This window comes from Panthera uncia, chromosome B1 (assembly GCF_023721935.1).
Source record: "Panthera uncia isolate 11264 chromosome B1, Puncia_PCG_1.0, whole genome shotgun sequence".
Classification (NCBI taxonomy): Eukaryota; Metazoa; Chordata; class Mammalia; order Carnivora; family Felidae; genus Panthera; species Panthera uncia.
Window position 1 is genome coordinate 13,351,790 of NC_064811.1, and position 16,848 is coordinate 13,368,637.

The following is a 16,848-nucleotide window of genomic DNA, read 5'->3' on the forward strand; positions in this document are numbered from 1 at the left end:
CCAGTTTATATTCCCACCAGCAGGGCACAAAGCATCCCTTTTCTCTACATCCTCACCAGCACTTAGCTTCTTTTTGTTGATTCAAACAGTGTGAAGTGATAATGCATTGTAGTTTTGGTTTGCATTTCCCCAAAGATTAGTGATGTTAAGCACTTTTTCATCTTCCTGTTGGCTATTTCTGTGTTGTTTTTGGAAAAATGTCATTTCAGTTCCTCTGCACATTTTTTTTTAAGTTTTTATTTAAATTCCAGTTAGTTAACATACAATAATATTAGTTTTAGGTGTACAATATAGTTATTCAACACTTCCATACAACAACCAGTGCTCATCACAACAAGTGTCCTCCTTAATCCCCATCACTTATTTAACCTTTCCTCTCACCTACCTCCCCTCTGGTGACCATCAGTTTGTTCTGAATAGTTAGAGTCTGTTTCTGGCTTTACCTTTCCCCCCCCCCCCCCCCCCCCTTATTTGTTTTGTTCTTATAGTCCACATATGAGTGTCTTTAACTTATTTCGCTTAGCATAATACTCTCTAGATCCATCCATGTTGTTACAAATGGCAAGATTTTATTTTTTATGGCTGAATAAAAATATATATACCCACCTCTTCTTTATCCATTCATCAGTCAATGGACACTTGGACTGTTTCCATAATTTGTATTGTTGATAATGTTGCTGTAAACATCGGGTTGCATGTATCTCTTTGAATTAGTATTTTTGTATTTCTTGGATAAATACCTAGTAGTGCAATTGCTGGATTGCAGGGTAATTCTATTTTTAACTTTTTAAGGAACCTCCAGACTGTTTTCCAGAGTGGCTACAGCAGTTTGCATTCCCACCAACAGTGTAAGAGGGTTCCCCTTTCTCCACATCCTTGCCAACACCTGTTTCTTGTGTTGTTGATTTTAGCCATTCTGTCAGGTGTGAGGTGCTTTCAGGTGTGAGGTGCTTTCTCATTGTAGTTTTGATTTGTATTTTAATTGGATTCTTTGGTGGTTTTTTGCTATTGAGTTATAGGAGTTCCTTATATATTTTGAATATTAATCCCTTATCAAATACATAGTTTGCAAATATTTTCTTGCATTTTGAGGTTGCCTTTTCATTTTGTTAATGGTTTCCGCTGCTTTGTAGAGCTTTCCAGTTTGATGTAGTCCAGCTTGTTTATTTTGCTTATGTTGTCTTTGCTTTTGTTGTCAAATCCAAAAAATCACCAAGATTTATGTCAGGGAGCTTACCTCTTATGTTTTCTTCTAGGAGTTTTATGGTTTCATGTGATAATTTCTTTAACTTTTTGAGGACCTGCCAAACGGTTTCACAGCAGCCAAACCATTTTACATTTTTATCAACATCGTTAAATGATTTCAGTTTTTCCACATTCATATCAACACTTAATATTTTCCAGTAAAGTTTTTTTTTTTAACCATTTTAGTAGATTAAAAAGATACCTCAAATGGTTTTGAATCGCATTTCCCTAATGATTAATGAGTATCTTTTTTTTTTTTTTTTAATTTTTTTTTTCAATGTTTTTTACTTATTTTTGGGACAGAGAGAGACAGAGCATGAACGGGGGAGGGGCAGAGAGAGAGGGAGACACAGGATCGGAAACAGGCTCCAGGCTCCGAGCCATCAGCCCAGAGCCTGACTCGGGGCTCGAACTCACGGACCGCGAGATCGTGACCTGGCTGAAGTCGGACGCTTAACCGACTGCGCCACCCAGGCGCCCCTAATGAGTATCTTTATGTGCTTGTTACCTATTTGTATGTCTTGTTTGGAAAAATGTCTTCAAATCCTTTTCCCAGTTTTAAGTTGGGTTGTGCTTTTTGAGTTTCTTCATATATTCTGAGTAGTAGATCCTTAACAAATATATGATATGCAAATATTTTCTCCATATACATTATCTTTTCACTTTCTTAATGTCCTTAGATATAGAAAACATTTTTAATTTTGATAGACTAATTTATGTATTTTTTCCTTTTATTATGTGTTTTTTGATGTCATATCTAAGAATATATTGCTAAATCCAAGTCATGGAGATTTGTTTCTGTATTTTCTTCTAAGAGTTTTACTTTTTTAGCTTTTTATATTTAGGCCTGTGATGCATTTTCAAATAATATTTCCACATGGTTTTAGGTAGAAGTCTAGTTTCATTGTTTTGCTTGTGGACATGCAGTTTGTGTTAGTTGAAGAGACTCTTCTTTTCCCACTGAATTGTTTTGGCACCTTTGTGGAGAATCAGCTGACCTAGGTGTGTGAGTTTATTTCTGGACTCTCAATTATATTCCATTCCCTGTGTGTGTCCTTTGCCAATACCAGACTGTTTTAATTGGTTTAACTTCATAATAAGTTTTGAAATTGGGGAGTTGAGTCCTCCAACTTTGTTCATTATGTTCAGTATTGTTTGGCTATTTCGGGTCCTTTGCAGTTCTTTATGAATTTGAGGATTAGTTTTTCCATTTCTGCAAAAAAGTCCACTAGAATTTTGATAGGGCTTGCATTGAATATGTAGATTGCACTGGATAGTAATGCTATCTTAATAATGTTAAAATCTTACAGTCCATAAACTTGGATGTCTTTCCATTTATTTAGGTCATCTTTAATTTCTTTCAGAAATTTAATTACTTTCAGAGTGGTTTGTAGTTTTCAAGGTATAACTCTTTAATTTTCTTGGTTAAATTTATTCTTATGTATTTGCATGCTATTGTAAATGGTATTGTTTTCTTAATTTGCTTTTTGGATGGCTCATTGATTTTGTATAGAAACTCAATTGGGTTTTTTTGTGTTTATTTGATTTGGTTTCCAACTTTACTCCATTTACGTATTAAACTCCTGTAGTTTTTTTGTGTGTGAATTCTTTGGGATTTTCTCTGTATAGGATCATGTCATCTGTGAAGAGACATTGTTTCAGTTCTTCCCTCTCCAGTTCATATGTCTTTTATTTCTCTTCCTTCTTTCTTTTCTTTTCTTTTCTTTTCTTTTCTTTTCTTTTCTTTTCTTTCTTTCCTTTCTTTCCTTTCTTTCCTTTCTTTCCTTTTCCCGTTTTCCTTTTTTCCTTTCTGTTGCAGGGAGTATGGCTGGAGTCGCAAATGATGAGTCTGCAAACAGAGTGCAGTTAAGTGAACATCCACATACTCAAGTCGGAATGAGGCCCCTCCAGAATGAAGCTTCTTTTTATTAGGATAATTGCTAAAGACTATGTGCATAAAGTCAGCTAAGCAAGTGTGTTAATCAATCTAATGGTTTAGCTTTTCAAGGTTGAATTACGAGTTAATTGGTTTCTATAACACTAGGAAGGGTCAGGTGTGAAGGAGGATCCAGCCCTGGACAATATTAATGGCTCTAGGCATTCATTACAAGCCTAGCTGAGGCTTTGTAAACTTGTCCTAAGGCCTTGCACCTTCTTCAGCCCTTCTCTTTTGAAGTGTTTTCCTTTGATTCTTCTCTCCTGCATCTCGCACTTCTTTCTTTGCCTGATTGTTCTAACTGGAACCTCCAGTACACTGTGGAGCAAGCAGCAGGGGTTAAAACAAGCATCTTTTGGGGTTTCTGGGTGGCTCAGTCAGTTGAGCATCTGACTTTTGATTTCGGCTCAGGTCATGATCCCAGTGTAATGGGACTGAGCCTCATGTTGGACTCCTTGCTGAGTGTGCAGCATGCTTAAGATTCTCTCTTTCTCTCCCTCTACCTCCTTCACCTACTCCCTCTCTCTAAAAGCAAAACAAAAATGAAAACAAGCATCTTTGTTTTGTCTCTGATGTTAGGGGAACTTCTTCAGTCTTTATTGAGTATGATGTGGATTCATCATAAATGATCTTTATCATTTTGAGAGTTTCTTTCTACTCTTTTTTTTCTTTGTTTTGTTTTTATCATGAAAGCATGTTTCTACATCAGTTGAGATGCTCATGTGGGTTTTTGTTCCTTTATTGATATATATATTACATTGCTTGATTTTCTTCTGTTGAATGACCCTTGTATTCTTGGGAAAAATCCCACTTGGTTATGGTGTATAATCTTTTATTTTATTTTATTTTATTTTTTTTAATGTTTATTTATTTTTGAGTCAGAGACAGAGCATGAACGGGGGAGGGTCAGAGAGAGAGGGAGACACAGAATCCGAAGCAGGCTCCAGGCTCTGAGCTGTCAGCACAGAGCCCGATGCGGGGCTTGAACTCACAGACCACGAGATCATGACCTGAGCCGAAGTCGGACGCTTAACCGACTGAGCCACCCAGGCGCCCCGGTGTATAATCTTTTTAATATGTTGTTTGTTTGGTAGCATTTTGTTGAATGTTTTTGTGTCTGTATTCATAAGGGAAATTGGACTGTAGCTGTCTTGCATTGTCTTTGCCAGGCTTTGGTGTTAGGGTAATACTGACTTCATTTATTGAGTTGGGAATTGTTTGCTCCTCTTGTATTTCTTGGAAGACTGTGAGAAGATTGGTGTTAATTCTTCTTTAACTGCTTGGTGGGGATTTACCTGTAAAGACATCTAGTGTTGGACTTTTCTCTTGGGGAGGTTTCTATGAATTATTTACTCTGGGTATTATTAGAGGGCTATTTGGATCTTGTTTTTTACTGAGTAAATTTTAGGAAATTGTCCATTTCATCTAAGTTTTTTAATATTTTGGTGGTCAGTGCATAGTATTTTCTTATAATTCTTTTTATTAGTATAAGGTCAGCTGTAACGTTCCTGCTTTTATTTCTGATTTCAGTGGTTTGCATCTTCTTTTTTTTTTTTTTTTAAGTTTTTTATTTTGAGAGAGAGTGCGCGTGCACGTGCTTTCGTGTGCGAGTGGGTGAGGGGCAGAGAGAGGGGGAAAAAGAGAATCCCAAACAGATTCTGTCTTCACAGAGCCTGACACCAGACTCTAACCCGTGATCCGTGAGATCATGACCTGAGCCAAAATCAAAAGTCAGACACTTAACTGACTCAGCCACCCAGGTGGCTCCTTTCTTTCTTTCTTTCTTTTTTTTTTTTTAGTGTAAGCATTTACTGCTATAAATGGCCCTGTGTGTGCACTGCTTTTGTTGCACTTCGTAAGGTTTAGTTTTTTGTATTTTCATTTTAGTTCATCTCTAAGTATTTTCTAAATTCCCTTTTGATGTCTTCTTTGATCATTGGTGTGTGAAAAGAGTGTATTGTTGGCACGTTTGTGAATTTTACAGTTTCCTTCTGTTACTGCTTTCTAGGTGTATTCTGTTGTGGTTTGAGAAGAAATTTCAATGTTTTCATTCTTTTAAATTTATTTAGAGTTGTTTTGGCCTAACATGGTGTCTGTCCATGAGGATAGTCCATGTGCACTTGAGAAGAAAATACATTCCGCTATAGTAAGGTGGAGTGAATACGTGTGTGGTAGGTCTGGTTGATCTGTAGTGTTGTTTGAGCCCTCTGTTTCCCTGTTGATCTGTCCGGGTGTTCTGTCCATTACAGAAAGCTCTTTAATTATTACTGTTGAGCTATTCCTTTCTGCATTTCTGTCAGTGCTTGCTTATGTATTTGGAGGCTCTGTTATTTGTTATGTCTATACTTCTAATTCTCTTTTTTTTTTCCTCTTTTTTGATGAATTAACCTTTTTAATATCAATTTATTACCCTTTGTTAAAAGTTTTTGACTAAATACATTTTGATTGCAAAATGGCAGTTGTCAGTCCTTGTCAGTAATTTAAGTGTAAGTAAATTAAATTCACCAATCAAAAGGCTGATGTTGGCTTTTTAAATTTTGAGTTAATACTCAAGTGACATACTGATTTCCTGTTGGCAAATATCCAGTGCTGTGGGCTTGCTGACATTGCATTGGTAGGAAAACTATTGAACAATATTCAATAGTGTGACAATGAAGGAATTAATCTTTTTTTTTGTTTTTTTTTAAAATAGTACTGGCACCTTAATCTCTTTCTGGATAAACTTGATTCTGTGATTTTGACTTTATTTTTGTCATCAACACTAAAAAAAATTCTGGATTTACTTCATTGTCCTCTGGTCCATAATAAGAATCTTTTAACATTTAAAAGTCTTTTAAAGACATAAAGTTCTGTCCCATTTCAAAATTCTGACATTGAACTTCAGATGGATTACAGTTGCTATGAGGAAGCTATGTCATAGTTTAACATTTTATTTATTTATTTTTCAGGGAGAGAGAGACAGCGTGAGTGAGGGAGAGGGGCAGAGAGAGAGAATCCCAAGCAGTGTCGGTGTGGTCAGTGCAGAGCCCGATGCAGGGCTTCTCACGAACCATGAGATCAACCTGAGCCGAAACTAAGAGTTGGATCTTTAACCAACTGAGCTACCCAGGCAACCCCGTAGTTTAACATTTTAAAAAGATGGGGAGCATGCATGCAGCCTTTGGAGTTGTAGACTTGTAGATTTGTGTTCTGGTTGCATATGTGTAAATCTTCAATAAGGTGTTTATGGTCTCTGGTCTTTTTCCTCATCTGTAAAGTGGGGATAATGATATCTATTCAGTGGATGGTTCTTTAAATAAGTCAACAAATACTTGAGGGTTAGTAATGTGCTAGTCACTGTATGTTCTGGAGAGTACGGTGCTGTGTGGAACAAAGTCTCTGCCCTTTCAGGTTGTGAGCCCTAAATGAGTTAGTGTGTGGAAAGCACATGCTAGTGCCTTAGCACTTATTAATCTTATTGACCTCTAAATCTTACTTTTGAGTTTTTTTTGAAATAGTTCTTATATTTGCTCGTTCCATTTTTTTCTTTTTAATTCTCCCTAGTTTAGATTTGTTTTACATTCGTAGATTATAATCTAAAGATGATTTTCTTGAAACCTCATTTAAATCTTATTTCTCCATCGTTTCAAAAACCTTCAGTGGTTCCATATCCTTCCTCAGGGCGGTTGAGTTTTTTCACCTGAGTTTTAAGATCTCTGTAATGTGCTCACTGAGCAAACCTTACTGTTCATCAGTGATAATAAATAATAACTGATATTTGTTGAGGATTTACTATGTGGCTAGTACTTATGAAGAGTTTTATTTGTAGTATTTCTTTGTCCTTGTAACTGTAATTTTATTATCCTCTTTTTATATGAAAAAAGTGGAGTGCAAAGTTCATATGCACAGGATCATGCCTCTGGGAAGTGTCAAAGGCTCGACTTCATTCAGTCTCAATAATTAGTATTTTTTGTTATCCCTCTTTTATGCCTGTACCTCCATTTGAATATCTCTATATCTTTTCCATTTCCTTGTCTTAAGAGTGTTTTGGTTACTCTTTCTAGAAATGTCTTTTTCTACCAGTACAGCTTCTGTTCACATTTCCCCTTCATTCCGACACAGTGCCACTCCTACCTCTGAGCTTCCATTTACAGGCCACCTTCCTCTGATGGCAGGGATCATTAGTGAGTGTTTTCTAGATACTACATCATGATAAGCATGTAATACATAACGTTTTGACTTTTGGTTTCACAGTGTTTAAAAGACCTTTTGGTTCTTCCAAAGAATTTTAAGGGAATTGAAGTTTTCTTAGCTAGACTAATAATTTGTCGCATAGCCTTGACCTAAAAGGAAGATACAAAATCTTTTTCTGTGTCTTTAACAAATACATAGTATGAGTGATTTTTTGATAATTCATAGAAAAATATTGTAGGACAGGCTACATTATGTAAGGCTTAAAAAGGAGATACAAATAAAAATATTTCTTTTAATAAAAGTCATTTTTATTAGGTGTCTGAACTCAGAACAGGAGCTGCAGAAGGATTAGCCAAGCTGATGTTCTCAGGGCTTTTGGTCAGCAGCAGGATTCTTTCTCGCCTTATCTTGTTATGGTACAATCCTGTGACTGAAGAGGATGTTCGACTTCGACATTGCCTGGGCGTGTTCTTCCCCATGTTTGCTTATGCGAGCAGGTATTTAGTTAAACGGATAAATCAGAATCTGACTTGAAGTTAAATTCAGGCTCCCCATGAGTCATATCTGTAATATAATTTTGTTTTTCTTCAGTGGTTAGTGATGAAAATGAGGATAACTTACTTAGATTTTATTTACCTCAATTATTTGTTTCCTAGATGAAAATATACTGTATCTTAATGGGGTGAATTTTATACATTTTTTTTTTTTTGAGGATCACATGCCTTTTCTTTGCCAACATACTTCCGAATTATTTTTCAATAGGACTAATCAAGAATGTTTTGAAGAAGCCTTTCTTCCAACTTTGCAAACACTGGCCAGTGCCCCTGCATCTTCTCCCTTAGCTGAAATAGATATCACTAATGTTGCTGAGTTACTTGTAGATTTGACAAGACCAAGTGGATTAAATCCTCAGGCCAAAAATTCACAAGATTATCAGGTGGGTGAAAGTTGGCCTATGGATGGTAAGGATGATAACTATCATGCAGGTCACTGTTGTTTTGGTAAAATAATCTTTTCTTTTATGTTCTTTGAAATAGAAGCCACATTTTGATCTTGAGATTTCTTTTCTTTTTTTTTTTTTTTAGCATTTATTTATTTTTTAGAGGCAGAGAATGAGCAGGGGAGGGGCAAAGAAGGAAACACAGAATCTGAAGCAGGCTCCAGGCTCTGAGCTCTCAGCACAGAACCTGATGTGGGGCTTGAACCCACGAACCATGAGATCATGACTCGAGCTGAAGGCAGATGCTTAACCAGCTGAGCCGCCCAGGTGCCTCTAGAGATTTCTGGTCTATATGGTGGCACATAACACAAAGGAAGAAAAAGACCTTTTGCTGGGGTGCCCTGGGTGGTTCAGTGGGTTAATAAGCATCCAACTCTTGGTTTCAGCTCAGGTCATGATCTCCTGTTTCATGAGTTTGAGATTATTTGAGATAATTTTGATTATATTGAGATAGTTTGAGATTATTACTACATCAGGCTCCACACTGACAGTGAGGAGCCTGCTTGGGATTCTCTCCCTCTCTTTTCGCCCTCCCCCATTCATTCTCTCTGTCTCTCTCAAAATGAATAAATAAACTTATAAAAAAAACTGAAGAAAAAAAGACCTTTCGGGAATAGTCATAATCCTATAAAGATAGAAGTAATAAGTGCTAATATTTTGCTCCTGAAAAGAATTTGCCAAAATTTCATCTCTCTCACTACCCCCTCCTGACTACTATAGTGCTGGCTTTTAAACATTCTGAAAATGTCCTGTTTATCTAGGACTCAGATCGAGTCTTCAAACATTATCTTATCTGTTTCTCAGACAAGGAAGAATTCAAAGAATGAAGGTTACCTCAAGCTTATTTAAATTTTTATTTTCATTTTCTTTTTTTTTTTTTTTTTTTTTTAGAGAAAGTATGAATGGGGGAGAGGGGCAGAAGGAGAGAGAATCCCAAGCCTGATGTGGGCCATGATGCCATGACCCTGGAATCATGACCCTAGCTGAAATCAAGAGTCAGATGCTCAACTGAGCCACGCAGGCTCCCTTATTTTTGTTTTTAATTCAGAGAAGATAATTGAACTGCAAACTGTCCCATAGTTTAAACTTAAGCTGGGTTTTTAATCCTTTAATATTATTTTTAAAATTTTTGTTTTATTTATTTTGAGACAGATAGAGTGTGAGCAGAGGAGGGGGAGAGAGAAAGAGAGAAAGAGAGAGAATCCCAAGCAGGCTCGATGCCATCAGTGCAGAGCCCGATGTGGGGCTCTCACAAACTGTGAGATCATGACCTGAGCTGAAACCAAGAGTCAGATGCTTAACTGACTGAACCACCCAGGTGTCCCACTCCTTGAATAAGTCATTTAATCAAACTTGTCATCATGTTGAAAATTAACGTGTTATTAATGATTTCAGATGCCAACTAATTAAGTTGAAAGTATTGCTTTTTTATTTTGATATTTAGTGTTTGCATACCGCTTTCAAGTCATTATGTTACAAGTGATTGGAAAGAAGATTACAATGAATGTTAAGGCAAAATATAATCAGGGTGGTGATAGAGCTCTAAGTCCTTTACGACTTTAGAAGGCAGGGTTCATGTTTTAGGAGTGATAAGTACAGCATTACTAGTAAAATTCAGTGAAGTCTTGTTGGGATTTGGGGAGTGGTTTGGGTAGAGAGAAAAAGACTTTTGGTAGAAGTGATTAAATGAAGCTGGTTGTGCAAGTCCTACAGGAGAACTAGGGAAGAATCATTCTGCCTAAGGACCAGAATGGCCCTGTTGAAGGCAGAACATTAAGGTAGGGAATTTGGAGTTGGCTGTATTTGCCGTAACAACGCAGGGTATATTATTAAAAGGCTTAATGGGATGAAAGTTACCTAATAGAAAGATGAAGTTGGTGGTCAGTATTGTTACATAAGGTGAATTGGTGAGAAGAATAGAGTATTATCAAAGAGAGTAGTTGGAAATCTGTATAATTAAGAGATAAAAGCTTACAGAAAAAGAGTAATAGTAGTAATAGAAAGTAAAAAGAATAGAAGCTGAGATGGAAGAAGATTATGGGTATAAAAGCCATGAAGAAAGAGCTTGGAGAGGCAAGGAAGATGGAGTCCCAGATAACCCAGTATGGGTTACAGAAGACCTCGAAGAAGGTGTTGACATCTTTTAATGTGAAAGTGAGGGAAGTAGGTTGGGGGAGAGAAAGAAGTTGAACTGTCATGAAGTCTGAAAGTCCCAACTCATCCCATAGGTAGTTCTAGAACTGGGATAGTCCTTTGAGTTGTCCAGAATTGAGACAAGGCTGAGCTGTTGTACCCGTACATCTTCCAGCCACTGAATGTGAACTAAGAATGTGGCAGGGCCCCACTGTCTTCAGCCTGGATCAGTTCTGCACGTGGGAACTTTTAGCCTCCAGAACTCATAGTAGCTGGAGGATGAATGCTTTAGTTGTGAAGGGGGCAGATCTCGATCCTGTACCACAGCATCTTCTAGAAAAAGGGGCGAGGGGCAGTTCAGTTTGCAAGGAATATGTTAAATTTGGTTTTAGAAATTTTGCATTTGGGATTATGGCAAGATAATTAGTTGGAAATGCTTGTTAGATGTGTAGGGAACTATATTGTAATGATACCATTTTGCATTTACAAAGCTTTTTCTCTTGATCTTCTAGGCCTTAACAGTTCATGACAATTTGGCTATAAAAATTTGCAATGAGATCTTAACATGTCCATGTTCACCAGAAATTCGGGTCTATACGAAAGCCTTGAGTTCTTTAGAACTCAGTAGCAATCTTGCTCAAGATCTTTTGTTTCTGTTGAATGAGATGCTGGAGGTAAAGTAGTTTCTAATTACTCTTAATGTGCATAAATTTTTTTTATCAAAGTAGACTTTATGTGCTTGTATTAAATTATACATACGTTGGCAAACTGTGTCTGCTCATTTGAAGTAAATGTTTCCTTCATAAATTTAATAGAATTAAAAAAAATTTTTTTTAATGGTTATTTATTTTTGAGAGAGAGAAGGAGAGGGAGGGAGTATGAGCTGGGGGAGGGGCAGAGAGAGAGGGAGACACAGAATCTGAAGCAGGCCCCAGGCTCCAAGCTGTCTGCAAGGAGCGTGACATGGGACTTGAACCCATGAACTGTGAGATCATGACCTGAGCCAAAGTCAGACGCTTAACTGACTGAGCCACCCAGGCGTCCCTAACATGTTTTTAAACTACTGAATAACAGTATGTAGCTTTTTGAGAGATTAGGAAATGCTGTATTAAAAAAAGTGTTAATAATGTTTTCTATTATAGGAAGTAAAAGATAGGACATGTCTGAGAGCTCTGGAGAAAATCAAGATTCAGTTAGAAAAAGGAAATAAAGAGTATGGTGACCAAGTGGTAGCAGCACAGGATGCCAACATGAATATGACTGGTTTTCAAATTGAAGATGGTAATAACATACTAACCTGTGTATTTATATTCTCTCCTTTTCGTCTTTACTGAAGCACATTTTTTCTCCTCTAGCATGTGGTTCGATTTCAGAAACGAAAGAAAAAATTTTCTAATTCCCCTGGAAAACAAATTACTGATAAGTGTTTATTCTACTTTGTTTTTTTAATGTGTACATTTTTCACCACATGACTGTGTACTATCTTAGGGGTTTTGTTTGCTTTACGGTATTCACATTCTTTTTGAAACTGGTTTATGATACTTTTCATTTTCAGTAGCTATTAATTGTACTGGTTGTCATTTCTGTTTTATGAAAAATTGATTTGGAAAGACCATTTAAAGTAATTAATTAAGCTTTTTAAGATTTACATTGTTGTATTATTTCCTTTACTAGAAAATCGTAAAGAAGCATATAGAACCCCTCTCAGGGATGTAAAAGCAACTGGAGCATCAAAATCCACTCAGCAGAAGACTAACAGAGGTAGTGTATGGATTGAGTATAATAAAACTTTGCAATTTTGTTTTCCAATGAAATACTCATTTTGCAAGTTTCCTTATTGATAAAGATTTTTAAATGTCTCAGATATCCTTAACTTTATTTTCAGTTCTCTCAGTGGATATTAGGTTTTGCTCCATGTCTGAAAGATTATATCAGTGTTGCTCCAAGTGCTTTTGACTGAAAGAGATAGGATGCGGTGTATCATATTGTAAAGGACTATTTGTGTTAAATTAAAATTTTTTTTATCAAATGATCATTGATGATTTTATGGTAGCAGTTGTTTGTATTCTATCCTTATATGTTAAGTAGTTTTGTCCTTTTTTCCCTATAGGGCTTCTGTTTTCCTTTTTCCCATTTTATTTCATAATTTCTCAACATAATTTATTTCCCAAGGAATATCCAACAATAGGGGCTTTGTTGGAATAAAGTAAATGTTGACTATCAAGGGATCACTTGGAAAAAAATCTGAAATTCAAGATCTTTTTATTATTTTATTATTATTACAAAAGCAGTTCATGCTTATTACAGAAGAATCAGAAAATACATGCAGCAAACTAATATAAAGAACACTAATAATCCCACCCATGAACCAACCATTATTTGAATTCTTAAAAAAAAAAAAACAAAACAATTTTGAGACCCTTTCCTATGCAGATTTAATTTTTTTTCTAAATGGAATCTGGCCATAATATTTTTGTAGCCAATCAGTTATTTAAATGCTTATTGTTGGGTGTTGTTCCAAAGTAGTCCCATATTGTTGGATGTTTTCTCGGGGCTAGCTGTATTATAAGCAAATATGTAAGGTTTTGGAGAAAAACATGAATAAATAGGGTGTATAAATTTCAACCAAATACTCATACTGAGTGATCAGATTCTTATAATTGAGGAGCATCACAGGCTAATAAGCTTTGTCTTCTTAACCTTACAAATTTCTAGCAAGTGGAATTTTTGCAATCTTCAGCATATTGTTAAAAGGTCTAGTTTTTACACTGAAAAATGTTTTAGAACACGTATTTGAATTGGCCATGTATACGTCTGAATATTTTACAAGCCACTAAATTCTCTTTCTTTCGGACCTGTTATGGGCTTAAGCCTTTCTGGGCTTACCCTACTTTTCTAATCTTAATATTCATGTTTCTCCATATGTCTTAGGCTATAGCCGTAATAGAAGTACTTCTGTTTATATAGCTTATTTTTCACATTCTTCTTTCTCTCAAATATATTTAAAATTTGCCTCCTTATAATTTGATTTCCATATTTTCCCTTGCCTATTATCCAAGCTTACCAAAAAAATGAATAAATGGCTGGAATCTAGGAGGAAATGTGTTGTAGAGGGAAAAGAAAGGATTTGAGTAGCCCAGAAATGGTAATAAATTTTAATAATGAATTACATACTTTCTTTAAGGACAGAGAAAAGTGACAGCTTCAGCTAGGATGAACAGGAGACACCATACTGCTCAGGTTGACTCTGAAAGGTATGCCACGCACATCTAGAAAATGTAGAGGCCTTTTTTTTTTTTTGGTCTAGAAAAAGAAAAAAAAATGTAGTTTCCTTCCACTGTGAAAAGCTCAGTGTGTAACACAATACTCAGTGGAAACTGTAAATAGCGAGGTCTTGGAGATGTATATCTCAAATCTCAAATTCCATTATCAAGGGCATTTGACCTCCCATGGCTGTGTGCTTTTCCTACTGGGATGGCTCCTAGTCCTAGGTGGTCATCTTTAATACATCCTTTCAATTTATATTTCCATGTATACTTCTGATTATGTGATTGGATGTATGACTCCTCTGATACTGAATTAGCAAACTCTTAGGATTTAGATTTGGGTTCTTGACATAGCAGGATTATTCCTATCATTGTAAATTGCATATATTTGTGGTATAGTGTTTACTTTTAGATTCTGCAAATTAAGCCACTGTTGGAAGCTGAAAGTTCTCTTGAATTCATCTATTCATTGGTAAAACTGTAATGTGTATACTGTTAGTATAGAACTTTAGGTTAAATTTTGACTAAATTTAAAATGTTTTCAGGAAACTTGCTATTTCCAGAGTGTTTTAAGAATTTATTGCCTGAATTAAGAGAACTTAAATTTTTTTTTCACTTTGTGTTGTCCTCCAGAATTCTTTTGGGCAGTTGTTCCTGTTAAATCACACGCTTCATTACAAAATTTGGTTTTTTCTTTATAACACAAGGTTCTATATAGATATAAAAAGCAATTACCTAGGTTTCCCATGATTTACTTGGCAGGATAGCCAGTTAGTCTTTTTGGCTTTAGTTTTAAACCTAGTGAAATCAGGATATCAATTACACACTGATAAAATGACAGAAGCAAAGAGCTTTATTGATAAATAAACTTGAGGGTTTAAAGCTTGTATTTAAATTGGTGTATTTTCAACATCTATTTAGTGACCCTGAAGTTCCAGAGCCAGAATCAGAAATGAAGAGGAGATTACCAAGACGAGCCAAAACAGCAGCACTAGAAAAAAGTAAAGTTAACCTTGCACAGTTTCTCAATGAAGATACAAGTTAGGAGAAGAGATGATGGAGGTGAAGTCCTTTTGACCATGTCCTTTAAAATTATGTTCAGTTCTCTGCTCTAATACAGTTACTCTTGTATCAAAATTAGAAAATGCCTCATGTAGCAATTTGTGCTGTGCGATTCATTACTTTGCCTGTACTGAAGCATCAGGACAGCGCCTGTCAGTGTGCTCCACGGACACCTGCATCGGTCACGTGGATTTAATCAGGATCTAAGGTGGACCTAGGAACCTGCTGCTTCAGTAGGTTTCCAGGGGATGCTTATGAACTCTCATGTTTAGTATGGCATTATGGACAGCTTTTCAGTGTAACTAGCTAGTAGCTTGCATTTACGAAGCTTTGATTTAGGTGTGGCCCATGCAACATCAATGAAAACACTTCAGAACACATTAAAAAGGGACATCTCAAGGGCAAATGAAGTACCACAAACTGGCTAGAAAGGAGCTTACCTTAAGGGAGGAACAGTACAATGAACTTAAAGTACCCAGCATCTAAGTCAAAGTTATTTTGATAATTTTGTTTTGTGATTCTTACACTAAAAATATTTTGGTAATGCTACCTGAATGGGTAATTTCTCTTCGTAAAATATTTGTATCTGAGAGCCCTCGTTTGCTTATGGTTGTGATGGTGTTTCTTGGGTTAGGGAGCTGTTCACATACATGTATATGTATATATAAGTAATCCCTATACCCAGTGTGGGGCTTGAACTTGACCCCAAAATCAAGAGTCACCGGCTCTACCAACTGAGCCAACTGGGTGCCCCGCCCCCCCCTTACACATATTAATGCTGGAGTTGCTTTCTGTGTTTTTGGCATAACAAAATAATATTGTGGATAATAAAAGAGAATGCTAGTGAGAAAAGTGTGACAGGAAATCCTTTACATACTAGTTTATGAGCACTTGTTCTGTCACTGTCCATTTCACTTTTCTTCTCAAACTGGCACTTGCCTGACTTGGGGAACTTCTAGCGTGTGAACTGAGCCCTGCTTCCTGCTGCAACACCCAGCAAGATGCACGTTCTTCTCTCTCTGGTACTTACCTTTTCTCTTTATTATCCAGAACAGAAATGTCCTAACAAACATTGGATCTGTACTAATAATGATTGTGCTTTTTAAGGTTTATTCACTAGAGGCCATTTTTTTTTTAGGTGATGTTGTAAGATCTAAATTAAGATCGTTGTGCTTTTTAGAACCAAATTGCTATATTACATACATATATATGTGCTTTATAAAACTCAGAAATATAAAAGGAGTCTGAAAGTTACAAAGTAAGAATGCTTATTAAGCAAAAGGAAAAGGCAGATATGGTGGTGATATAAAACAATAAAAAATAGATGATTGTTTTTCATTCTGTTGGCTCTGTGTCTTTCTGTGCTTCAAATTCCTTATGTAAGTCTTCTTTTGTTAAATCCCTGTCACTTTAAAAATAATTTTTGTGGGTGGGGTAAAGGGAGAAATAAGGACATAAAGTGTACACAGAATGTGCTAGAAGGAAAAGTCTTTAGAAACACCATAAACTAAATCCCATTTACCCTACAGCCAGGCTATCCAAAGGGAAGGAGCCATGTTCTTACATACTTACACGGACCACCATACCAAAGCTTTTTTCCTCTGGCATGGGGAAAAATAAATGTAAGCACCAAACCTTTAGGATTCTTACTATTCAAGTTTTAGACACAATCACATAAGCCACTGCTGAAGCTATGCTTTTGCACAATTATAGTTAAAGGTAAGGAATATTATCCTGATTTTAAAAGACATTTTACACTTAAATGGCTAAAATACAGTAAAATCAATAGATGTAAATCCATTTACCATTTTTCATTCGAAACTGGTAACTTACACCAAATAGTATTCTTGTCTGTAAGAGGCACAGCTTTGCTAACGAGTAAACATGCAATTGTGCCATTCATCTTACAGCCCACAGATTTTATAGGTTTAAAAGTACAAGAGAAAGAACTGATCAGCTCAAATTCTCCTATGAATGGAAACATGCTACTTGATGATAAACTATGATCAACTTTTCTATACATATATAACTCT

At 36.1% G+C, this 16,848-nt stretch overlaps 1 protein-coding gene across 1 annotated transcript in view; it reads left to right on the plus strand.

Annotated features, from left to right (window-relative positions):
* NCAPG (non-SMC condensin I complex subunit G) overlaps nucleotides 1-16,153 on the plus strand; it is a 46,686-nt gene extending 30,533 nt beyond the window's left edge. Inside the window, exons 15-21 of the mRNA XM_049630366.1 lie at nucleotides 7,670-7,851; nucleotides 8,117-8,291; nucleotides 11,000-11,161; nucleotides 11,630-11,768; nucleotides 12,162-12,248; nucleotides 13,672-13,741; nucleotides 14,675-16,153. Coding sequence (XP_049486323.1) covers nucleotides 7,670-7,851; nucleotides 8,117-8,291; nucleotides 11,000-11,161; nucleotides 11,630-11,768; nucleotides 12,162-12,248; nucleotides 13,672-13,741; nucleotides 14,675-14,798 — 939 coding nt within the window. The 3' untranslated portion in view covers nucleotides 14,799-16,153. The remainder of the gene's footprint in view (nucleotides 1-7,669; nucleotides 7,852-8,116; nucleotides 8,292-10,999; nucleotides 11,162-11,629; nucleotides 11,769-12,161; nucleotides 12,249-13,671; nucleotides 13,742-14,674) is intronic.
* The last annotated feature ends 695 nt before the right edge of the window (nucleotides 16,154-16,848 follow it).